Below are 12572 nucleotides of genomic sequence, written 5' to 3' on the forward strand. Positions count from 1 at the left end.
GTTTTTCACCTTAGTGCGTAGAATGCATTAAGGTGACAAAACCTTAAGGGTTTATAACCCCTTGAGAGATGTTACACCGAGTAAATGGATACCTAACATGTCATGCTTTAATCTCCACGCTCGTGGAATGGCGACAAACCTCGGTATTTAAAGATCTTCATAGGCGATGCTTTACATTTTTTTTACAGGTTACCTATTTAGAGTTAGAGGAGGTCTAGTGCTAGAATTATTGCTCTCCCTCTAATGACCACGGCAATACCTCACGTGCCGTTTGAACACCGTTTCCATACAGTTGTGCTCAAGTTTGCATAACTTGTCAGAAATTGTGACATTTTGGCATTAATATTTTCATAGGCGATCAAATACCACCAAAAGAAAGCTCTATTTGTGGGGGGAAAAAAAGAACGTCAATTTTGTTTGGGTACAACGTGGCATGACCACAATTGTCAGTTAAAGCAACGCAATGCCATATCGCAAAAAAGGACTTGGTCAGGACGTGGGTAAATCCTTCCGGGGCTGAAATGGTTAAAGTAGAATTCCAGGCTGGAACTAACCAAGCTTAAAACTACTTGCACTCACCTTCTAACACCTCTACTAACTACCCTGTAAAAGGAAGATGCATATACTGAACTATTCCCAGTGTGCTCTGGTCACATGATATCCCCAGTGGCCAACTTCGAGGGAGATGGGGGAAAGAGTGCCGACAACAGATGGAATGCCTGGGTGGTGATGTCTCCCATAGGCTTACTATGGGGCATCAGTTGTTGACTGTCCCTCTTCTCCCCTGAAGCTGGCTGCTGGGAGACGATCATGTGACTGGTCCAGAACGCCATGAGAATAACTAAGTATAGGCATCTTCCTTCTACAGTGGGGTCGGAAACCCATCGATTGCATTCTACACATCAATCGTGAGTAGGTGATGGGTAGACCGCAATCCTTCCCTGCTGACCCTTGAAACTTGAACAGGAGGTGGGACATTTACTGATCCCCTTTCCTCCTGCAGCTGCTGAAAGCCACCTCTCCCTCCCTCTGACGTGCTGCTTCTGCTGCTGCAGGAGGAAAGGGTTTCGGTATTCTTATTTGTCTGTCCCTTTCCTTCTCTTCTTTTGGCTGCTCAGCCTCCTTGTGTGCTCCCCTGGTCCCCCCCCCCCCTCCCTCCCCTTGCAGTACTGTCGGCTGCCCTCCACTCTTCTCCCGCTGGGGGGGGGGGATGGCTGAAGTCCCAGTACCCAGAGGAAGCCAGGGAGAAGATGGAGGGGCAAAGTTCTTGGGTGAAAGGTTTTGCGATAGACTGGTGTAAACTGTTCTGTGACAGATTATTAGATTATTATGTAAACATTTCTCAAAGTTTAATAAGCCTGTTAATAATATGATTAAATATTTTTATCAACATTGCTTTTAGATTCACAATTGGATTCAGCAACTTTAGTGCCATGTCTAATATACATACCCCTTTTTTCCTTTGTTCATTGTGACTGTGTCATATTCTGTCTATACCACTCTCCTTTCACTGTAATGCATCTTTAGTCTGTGGCAACTGTACCCTTCCTCAATTGTAAACCTCCCAAGGAACAGGCATATTTTTCTGGGTTTACTGAAAGGAGCCATTTACAAAATGGCTTCCTACTGTAAATGTGGCTTGGAATGCCCTGATATCACCGACCTTGCCTTGCAGAATGAGTCTTCTTCTCAACACAGCTTGGCAAACCTGATTTTCAAATCCCACTGTCATGCTGCAAACTAGGTTTTCACACGAATTAAATAGTTGATTTGCTTACTAATGTGTGAATGTTTGAAGCTATTTAGAAATCTGCGGTGTATAAAAGTTTTAAAGCAAATTAAACATACCAGTATGTGTAAAAATTAAATTCAACACATGCTGTTGGCATGTGGATACCATTACATTCAGCACCATAGTGCTTTTGTTGCAACTCAAAGCTTACATTCAAAGACAAGTGTTTTTATTGTACAAAAAGTGACTTTTACACAGTTGAGTCCAATAAAGTTTGAGAGTTGGCTCACATGTCTAAAAATAGAGCGCCTCAAGCTGGCCATAAACTATAGAACTAATTGTACACATTTCTTTAGATCTACCATCCACTATGTAGTGGAAGGGCCTCATGGATTGCCTGGGTTAGTTAAGATTGTATCATCATATAGCTTTGGGTCTATTATACATTAGGTCAAACAACTTAGTGCGCTGTCCCTTTTTAAATACCACCTCATCTCCAAATATATATCGAAACAGTGATTAACTTGGTACACATAACATAGATGTTAGCAACATACAGTTTACACATGAAAACTGTATTTCATGTGCCCACATAATGCACATGCACGTTTCATGTGCCCACAAAAAAAAGTGAAAAAAGTCCACTCGTGATTGTACTTATGATAGACCCAATGCTGGTATTCTAATGCTACTAATGGTGATACTAATAGTTATAATCAAAGCTGTTATACTCAAGTTCATATTTACAATGATCATAATAGTGACACTGATACCAACAGGAATTGGGGGGGGGGGAATCTCTACAGTGGGGACACAAAAGAGGATCTATTCTTTTCTCTGTGGCCAATGCTTTAAAAAAAAAAAAAAAAAAAAGTTTGGGCTTGTGTTGGGATTCATGGTAAAGAGATTGCAGATATGAAATACAGATGGCACCATGTATCGTTTAGTTGTTAGAGTCCCCTGAACACTGGAGCTCTAAAATCAAAGCTTTGACATGGTCCTCTTGCTTCCCATAGCACAGTAGAGGTCCATAATGTGATGCACAGCATCTTTAGATAATCACGAGGGACGGAAAGAGGTGGGTCAACGTTCAGATTTTGAACCACCATGTTCAGATGTTTATTGCGGTCTGTTGTGGGGAAATTGGAAACAGCCGACAGTTATGACAGGTTCAGACTACAGTTAAAGGGGTTGTAAAGGTAATTTTTTTATTTTTTAAAAATAACAAACATGTTATACTTACCTTCACTGTGCAGCTCGTTCTGCACAGAGTGGCCCCGAACCTGCTTTTCTGGGGTCCCTCGGCGGCTGTTTCAGCTCCTCCCCACAAGAACTAACCACCTCAATGCAAGCTCCCTCGCATGGTGGTTAGTTGTTGCGGGCGCGCTCCCGTGATACGGCCGGCGGCTATAGCCGCTCGCTGTATCACTCAGTCCCGCCCCCCAGCGCGCCGCGTCATTGGATGTGATTGACAGCAGTGCGAGCCAATGGCTGCGCTGCTTTCAATCCATCCACTGTAGCCAATCAGCGGCCAGGCTGAGCAGCGGAATGGATGTCGGGAACGAGCAGCCGACTTTCGAGGGGTCAGGTAAGTAAAACGGGGGGGCTGGGGGCGGCGGTATTGTCAGTAGTTTTTTTACCTTAATGCATAGAATGCATTAAGGTGAAAAAATTTTTACCTTTACAACCCCTTTAATACCTAGAGTGGGATGGGATCAATTAAATTATCAAAACTACCTCTGTTACCAATATATTCATTACAATAATTTGAATTCTAGGTGTTATCAATTGCTAATTAAGTAAAATCTTCATTCTCATCTAAACCATTCCAGTGTTGAAAAGTCGAAGCAGGGGTTTATCTACACCAGTGGTTCTCAACCTGGGGTCGGGACCCCCTCGGGGGTCGAATGAAGATTTGCCATGGGTCACCAAATCCTGGGCTGTTACTGAAGCCTGTACCACTCTCCCAGCCTTTTTGCGGCCACCCAGCAGGGCTGTCCCTGGAGCCCGCGGCTGCCCACTCAGCCTCTTCCTAGCCGCTCATTCAGTTCACAGCATGGGTGGGGGGCAGAGACTAGAGGTCAGTTGACTGGTGAGGAATGTGAAGTGGGAGGGGCTGGAGGAGACCCTATCTCCTGATTTCGGCATAGGTGTAACTGCTTTTGATTAGAGTTGCCATTAAAAGTCCCCACTACAGTTCTCAGATCAGCGGATGACCTTGATCAAGAGCACCTAAGTTGGTTGATCAGAACTCCCCACAGCACTGCCACTCATCCCAACTCCCTGCCAGCACTGCCACTCATCCCATTCCCCCCCACCCCCATGGCGTAAGAAGGAATAAAAATAGAGAATACATGGAAGGGAAAGGAAAAGAGGGTGAGGAAACTTGGGTAATTTTATCAAGGGGTCACGGCACTAAAAGGTTGAGAACCACTGATCTACACGTGTGTATTAGAATTGGATAACAACTGTGCTGCAACTATGTCTGCCCCATTAGCCAATTGTTTGAAAATGAACAATAATATTTTAGCATGTGTGGACCATTTAATTGTTATGATTGTGTAAGAGTCACTTTAGAGAAATCTGCCTATGTATTATCACATCCGGTATTTATTTTTCAAAGGCATTTACTGTATTTCATTATTAAAAAAAAAAAAAAAAAAATGTGTTAAAGATTTGTTTTGTGAATAGCCAGACACATAGTTACATTTGTTTCTCCTTTTCAGTTGGTGAATGCAGCTGTTTGATGCACGGCATGTTGGATTCAGGACAAGCACAGAATGAGTTTAAAAAATGACCCTGAACTTGAGAAGGCGTCTTACAACCTATTCATTTATCCTCAGCTCTCTCGAGAGGACTCAAACTGTTGCACTGTTCTGGCCACAAAAGATTCATTGGCCTCAGATGTAATCAAGAATGCAGTTGCTGCTCTGGCACTTGAAACTTCCAAAACCTATGTTCTGGCCGAGGTGAAGGAGTCTGGAGGAGAGGAGTGGGTACTAGATCCCAATGACTCCCCTGTCCAAAGAGTTCTTCTCTGGCCACGTAAGGCTTTGGACAGGCATCCACAGGCAGAAGGGTACTATTTTCTTTTACAAGAGAAGAACAAGGATGGGACCATTAAGTATGTCCATCTGTCCCTTGTTTCAGAAGAGGAAAAAGCCAGGAGGCTTGTGGAGCGGGGCTTTCTCCCTCGATCTCAAGAGGATTATAACGATTTGTGTAACTTGCCCAAACTAACAGAGTCTGCCATCTTGGGAAACCTTAAAACCCGTTTCCTAAAGCACAAGATCTATACATATGCAGGAAGTATCCTTATAGCCATCAACCCATTCAAATTTTTACCCATCTATAATCCAAAATATGTCAAAATGTATGATAATCACCAGTTGGGCAAGCTGGAGCCTCACATTTTTGCTATTGCGGATGTGTCCTACCATACAATGTTGAAGAAGAAAGTCAACCAGTGCATAGTCATATCTGGTGAAAGTGGCTCTGGAAAGACACAAAGTACCAATTTTTTAATACACTGTTTGACGGCACTGAGTCAGAAAGGATATGCTAGTGGTGTTGAGAGGACCATACTTGGAGCTGGACCTGTTCTTGAGGTAAAACTGTTGTATAAAAGTGCTCACTCATACACAGCCTTTCCTTTTATATACTGTGGCTTTTTAATTATAATCTTTCACTTGAAATCCTCTGTTTTTTTTTTTTTTCCCCTTCTACCACTTTTTTTTAATAGATTATTTTGATTGTAAGCCATTCATATCAATTTAATCGTGTTTTGTAGCCATCAGATGTAACGTTTCAGCAGAAATATTTTGTGGCCAACCCTTTTCTTTTAAGTTGTCTCAAAATCTAATTTCCTTCTTAAAACTGCAATACTGCAGTGAAAGATTTTGCTGTTTTGGGGCTACTTATACATTTTTTTCATACAATATTCACACAACTTTCGTCCAAGATTCACACATTTTATTTAATTTAAAAAAATGTGTGAATTTTAAATTTACACATTGCTATATATATATATATATATATATATATATATATATATACATACACATACATACACATATACATACATACACACACACACAGTGGAGATGGAAAGTATTCAGACCCCCTTAAATTTTTCCCTCTGTTATATTGCAGCCATTTGCTAGAATCATTTATGTTCATTTTTTTTCCTCAATGTACACACAGCACCCCATATTGACAGAAAAACACAGAATTGCTGACATTTTTTGCAGATTTAATAAATAAGAAAAACTGAAATATCACATGGTCCTAAAGTATTCAGACCCCTTGCTCAGTATTTAGTAGTAGCACCCTTTTGATCTAATACAGCCATGAGTCTTTTTGGGAAAGATGCAACAAGTTTTTCACACCTGGATTTGGGGAACCTCTGCCATTCCTACTTGTAGATCCTCTCCAGTTCTATCAGGTTGGATGGTAAACGTTGGTGGACAGCCATTTTTAGGTCCCTCCAGAGATGCTCAATTGGGTTTAAAGTCAGGGCTCTGGCTGGGCCATTCAAGAACAGTCACGGAGTTGTTGTGAAGCCACTCCTTCGTTATTTTAGCTGTGTGCTTAGGTTCATTGTCTTGTTGGAAGGTAAACCTTCGGCCCAGTCTGAGGTCCTGAGCACTCCTGAGAAGTTTTTCATCCAGGATATACCTGTACTTGGCCTCATTCATCTTTCCCTCGATTGCAACCAGTCGTCCTGAGCCTGCAGCTGAAAAACACCCCCACAGCATGATGCTGCCACCACCATGTTTCCCTGTTGGGACTGTATTGGACAGGTGATGAGCAGTGTCTGGTTTTCTCCACGCATACTGCTTTGAATTTAGGCCAAAATGTTCTATCTTGGTTTTATCAGACCAGAGAATCTTATTTCTCACCATCTTGGAGTCCTTCAGGTGTTTTTTTTAGCAAACTCCATGCGGGCTTTCATGTGTCTTGCACTGAGGAGAGGCTTCCGTCAGGCCACTCTGCCATAAAGCCCCGACTGGTGGAGGGCTGCAGTGATGGTTGACTTTCTACAACTTTCTCCCATCTCCCGACTGCATCTCTGGAGCTCAGCCACAGTGATCTTTGGGTTCTTCTTTACCTCTCTCACCACTCTTCAGGCAGTTCCTTTGAACTCATGATTCTCATTTGCTCTGACATGCACTGTGAGCTGTAAGGTCTTGTATAGACAGGTGTGTGGCTTTCCTAATCAAGTCCAATCAGTATAATCAAACACAGCTGGACTTAAATGAAGGTGTAGAACCATCTCAAGGATGATCAGAAGAAATGGACAGCACCTGAGTTAAATATGAGTGTCACAGCAAAGGGTCTGAATACTTAGGACCATGTGATATTTCCGTTTTTTTCTTTTTTAATAAATCTGCAAAAATATCAACAATTCTGTGTTTCTGTCAGTATGGGGTGCTGTGTGTACATTAATGAGGAAAAAATTAACTTAAATGATTTTAGCAAATGGCTGCAATATAACAGAGTGAAAAATGTAAGGGGGTCTGAATACTTTCTGTCCCCACTGTATGTGTATGTATGTATGTATATGTGTGTATATATATATATATGTGTGTGTGTGTGTGTGTGTGTGTGTGTGTGTGTATATATATATATATATATATATATATATGATACAAAATAAGCATGCAGCTGTTACTAAAGATCCTAGGCCTGGTTCACACCTATGCGCTTTTTGCAGAAACACACTACAGTTCATTTAACGTGGTTTCTTTTGGGACACGTTCACATCTATGCTTTTTTCAGCTGCTGCGTATTTGGAAAGTGTCAAGGACTTTTTTTTAATGCAAAATGATGCTTTTTTGGTTCAATATACTTCAATGGAGAAGCTGCAGAAAAGCATGTAGTGTGTTTTTGCAGCAGTTTGTGTTTTTTAATCTGCCCAACAACAAATTGGACAAAACAAAAAGCATAAAAAAATACAAGACACAAATCGCAGCAAAATCATGTGCACAAAAATCAAAACGCACAGCAAAAAGCGCTGCAGAAACTGATCAAAAGCAAACTGCATAGGTGTGTAATGAGCCTTATGCTGGCCACACGGATCAATTTTTCAGACGAGAATATTCATATGAAAAGTCTTTGTACATTTGTCAAATGAAAGAATGTTGTTTGAAATTTTCACTTGCTTTTCTAAACGAAAAACCACATACACTGGAAATCTGAAAATTTCTTTGACCTAGAGGTTTTTTATTTCTAAATTTTCCCGTCACTGTGGTTGAAAACGAACGTCGATTTGACCCCACTAATGATTAGAAAATCGAACAAATGTTCTTAAAATGGCTTTTTTATTTTTTTGAAGGAAGACATTTTTTTTCTATGGCCAGCATATAGTTGTTTTTTTATACCATATTTACCACTGCATATAGATAATTAACCACTTAAGGACCGCCTAACGCCGATTTACGTCGGCAAGGCGGCACGGGCAGGCAAAATCACGTACATGTACGTGATTTGCCTCTCGCGGGTGGGGGGTCCGATCGGACCCCCCCCCGGTGCCCGAAGCGGTCCCGTTCTGTTCCCCGGCGATCCGAGATGAGGGGGAGGCCATCCGTTCGTGGCCCCCCCCTCGCGATCGCCGCCGGCCAATGGGAACACTCCTTTGCTGCTGTATGCTAAACAGCAGCAAAGGAAATGATGTCATCTCCCCTCGGCTCGGTATTTTCCGTTCCAGCGCCGAGGGGAGAAGACATCAATGTGAGTGCACAACACACACACACACAGTAGAACATGCCAGGCATACAAAACACCCCGATCCCCCCCCCGATCGCCCCCCGATCCCCCCCCAATCACCCCCCCCCCCCCCCTGTCACAAACTGACACCAGCAGGTTTTTTTTTTTTTTTTTTTTTTTTTTTTCTGATTACTGCATAGTGTCAGTTTGTGACAGTTACAGTGTTGGGACAGTGAGTATCACCCCCCTTTAGGTCTAGGGTACCCCCCTAACCCCCCCTAATAAAGTTTTAACCCCTTGATCACCCCCTGTCACCAGTGTTGCTAAGCGATCATTTTTCTGATCGCTGTATTAGTGTCGCTGGTGACGCTAGTTAGTGAGGTAAATATTTAGGTTCGCCGTCAGCGTTTTATAGTGACAGGGACCCCCATATACTACCTAATAAATGTTTTAACCCCTTGATTGCCCCCTAGTTAACCCTTTCACCACTGATCACCGTATAACCGTTACGGGTGACGCAGGTTAGTTCGTTTATTTTTTATAGTGTCAGGGCACCCGCCGTTTATTACCTAATAAAGGTTTAGCCCCCTGATCGCCCGGCGGTGATATGCGTCGCCCCAGGCAGCGTCAGATTAGCGCCAGTACCGCTAACACCCACGCACGCAGCATGCGCCTCCCTTAGTGGTATAGTATCTGATCGGATCAATATCTGATCTGATCAGATCTATACTAGCGTCCCCAGCAGTTTAGGGTTCCCAAAAACACAGTGTTAGCGGGATCAGCCCAGATACCCGCTAGCACCTGCGTTTTGCCCCTCCGCCCAGCCCACCCAAGTGCAGTATCGATCGATCACTGTCACTTACAAAACACTAAACGCATAACTGCAGCGTTCACAGAGTCAGGCCTGATCCCTGCGATCGCTAACAGTTTTTTTGGTAGCATTTTGGTGAACTGGCAAGCAAGCACCAGGCAGCGTCAGGTTAGCGCCAGTACCGCTAACACCCACGCACGCACCGTACACCTCCCTTAGTGGTATAGTATCTGATCGGATCAATATCTGATCCGATCAGATCTTTACTAGCGTCCCCAGCAGTTTAGGGTTCCCAAAAACGCAGTGTTAGCGGGATCAGCCCAGATACCTGCTAGCACCTGCGTTGTGCCCCTCCGCCCGGCCCAGCCCATCCCACCCAAGTGCAGTATCGATCGATCACTGACACTTACAAGGCACTAAACGCATAACTGCAGCGTTCGCAGAGTCAGGCCTGATCCCTGCGATCGCTAACAGTTTTTTTGGTAGCATTTTGGTGAACTAGCAAGCACCGGCCCCAGGCAGCGTCAGGTTAGCGCCAGTACCACTAACACCCACGCACGCAGCATACGCCTCCTTTAGTGGTATAGTATCTGAACGGATCAATATCTGATCCGATCAGATCAGATCTATACTAGCGTCCCCAGCAGTTTAGGGTTCCCAAAAACGCAGTGTTAGCGGGATCAACCCAGATACCTGCTAGCACCTGCGTTTTGCCCCTCCGCCCGGCCCAGTCCAGCCCACCCAAGTGCAGTATCGATCGATCACTGTCACTTACAAAACACTAAACGCATAACTGCAGCGTTTGCAGAGTCAGGCCTGATCCCTGCGATCGCTAACAGTTTTTTTGGAAGCTTTTTATTGAACTGGCAAGCACCAGCGGCCTAGTACACCCCGGTCGTAGTCAAACCAGCACTGCAGTAACACTTGGTGACGTGGCGAGTCCCATAAGTGCAGTTCAAGCTGGTGAGGTGACAAGCACAAGTAGTGTCCCGCTGCCACCAAAAAGACAAACACAGGCCCGTCGTGCCCATAGTGCCCTTCCTGCTGCATTCGCCAATCCTAATTGGGAACCCACCACTTCTGCAGCGCCCGTACTTCCCCCATTCACATCCCCCAACGAAATGCAGTCGGCTGCATGAGAGGCATTTTTATGTGCTCCCGAGTACCCCTACCCAACGAACCCCCCCCAAAAAGATGTTGTGTCTGCAGCAAACGCGGATATAGGCGTGACACCCACTATTATTGTCCCTTCTGTCCTGACAATCCTGGTCTTTGCATTGGTGAATGTTTTGAACGCTACCATACACTAGTTGAGTATTAGCGTAGGGTACAGCATTGCACAGACTAGGCACACTTTCACAGGGTCTCCCAAGATGCCATCGCATTTTGAGAGACCCGAACCTGGAACCGGTTACAGTTATAAAAGTTAGTTACAAAAAAAGTGTAAAAAAAAAAAAAATATATATAAAATAAAAAAAAATAGTTGTCGTTTTATTGTTCTCTCTCTCTATTCTCTCTCTCTATTGTTCTGCTCTTTTTTTACTGTATTCTATTCTGCAGTGTTTTATTGTTATTGTTATTGTTATTATGTTTTATCATGTTTGTTTTTCAGGTATGTAATTATTTATACTTTATTGTTTACTGTGCTTTATTGTTAACCATTTTTTTGTCTTCAGGTACGCCATTCACAACTTTGAGTGGTTATACCAGAATGATGCCTGCAGGTTTAGGTATCATCTTGGTATCATTCTTTTCAGCCAGCGGTCGGCTTTCATGTAAAAGCAATCCTAGCGGCTAATTAGCCTCTAGACTGCCTTTACAACCCGTGGGAGGGAATGCCCCCCCCCCCCCCACCGTCTTCCGTGTTTTTCTCTGGCTCTCCTGTCTCAACAGGGAACCTGAGAATGCAGCCGGTGATTCAGCCAGCTGACCATAGAGCTGATCAGAGACAAGAGTGGCTCCAAACACCTCTATGGCCTAAGAAACCGGAAGCTACGAGCATTTTATGACTTAGATTTCGCCGGATGTAAATAGCGCCATTGGGAAATTGGGGAAGCATTTTATCACACCGATCTTGGTGTGGTCAGATGCTTTGAGGGCAGAGGAGAGATCTAGGGTCTAATAGACCCCAATTTTTTCAAAAAAGAGTACCTGTCACTACCTATTGCTATCATAGGGGATATTTACATTCCCCGAGATAACAATAAAAATGATTTAAAAAAAAAAAAAATGAAAGGAACAGTTTAAAAATAAGATAAAAAAGCAAAAAAATAATAAAGAAAAAAAAAAAAAAAAAAAAAAGCACCCCTGTCGCCCCCTGCTCTTGCGCTAAGGCGAACGCAAGCGGCGGTCTGTCGTCAAACGTAAACAGCAATTGCACCATGCATGTGAGGTATCGCCGCGAAGGTCAGATCGAGGGCAGTAATTTTTGCAGTAGACCTCCTCTGTAGATCTAAAGTGGTAACCTGTAAAGGCTTTTAAAGGCTTTTAAAAATGTATTTATTTTGTTGCCACTGCACGTTTGTGCGCAATTGTAAAGCATGTCATGTTTGGTATCCATGTACTCGGTCTAAGATCATCTTTTTTATTTCATCAAACATTTGGGCAATATAGTGTGTTTTAGTGCATTAAAATGTAAAAAAGTGTGTTTTTTCCCCAAAAAATGCGTTTGAAAAATCGCTGCGCAAATACTGTGTGAAAAAAAAAAATGAAACACCCACCATTTTAATCTGTAGGGCATTTGCTTTAAAAAAATATATAATGTTTGGGGGTTCAAAGTAATTTTCTTGCAAAAAAAAAAAAACTTTTTCATGTAAAAAATAAGTGTCAGAAAGGGCTTTGTCTTCAAGTGGTTAGAAGAGTGGGTGATGTGTGACATAAGCTTCTAAATGTTGTGCATAAAATGCCAGGACAGTTCAAAACCCCCCCAAATGACCCCATTTTGGAAAGTAGACACCCCAAGCTATTTGCTGAGAGGCATGTCGAGTCCATGGAATATTTTATATTGCGACACAAGTTGCGGGAAAGAGACAAATTTTTTTTTTTTTTTTTTTTTTTTTGCACAAAGTTGTCACTAAATGATATATTGCTCAAACATGCCATGGGAATATGTGAAATTACACCCCAAAATACATTCTGCTGCTTCTCCTGAGTACGGGGATACCATATGTGTGAGACTTTTTGGGAGCCTAGCCGTGTACGGGACCCCGAAAACCAAGCACCGCCTTCAGGCTTTCTAAGGGGCGTGAATTTTTGATTTCACTCTTCACTGCCTATCACAGTTTCGGAGGCCATGGAATGCCCAGGTGGCACAAAACCCCC

At 43.2% G+C, this 12572-nt stretch overlaps 1 protein-coding gene across 9 annotated transcripts in view; it reads left to right on the forward strand.

The window, feature by feature from the left end:
- MYO9B (myosin IXB) overlaps nucleotides 1-12572 on the forward strand; it is a 282650-nt gene that overhangs the window by 49835 nt on the left and 220243 nt on the right. For all 9 annotated transcript variants that reach the window (XM_073593007.1, XM_073592941.1, XM_073592970.1 and 6 more), the window contains exon 2: nucleotides 4459-5340. In XM_073593007.1, coding sequence (XP_073449108.1) covers nucleotides 4513-5340 — 828 coding nt within the window. In that variant the 5' untranslated portion in view covers nucleotides 4459-4512. The remainder of the gene's footprint in view (nucleotides 1-4458; nucleotides 5341-12572) is intronic.

The sequence above is a fragment of the Aquarana catesbeiana genome, linkage group LG01, assembly GCF_042186555.1.
Source record: "Aquarana catesbeiana isolate 2022-GZ linkage group LG01, ASM4218655v1, whole genome shotgun sequence".
Lineage (NCBI taxonomy): Eukaryota > Metazoa > Chordata > Amphibia > Anura > Ranidae > Aquarana > Aquarana catesbeiana.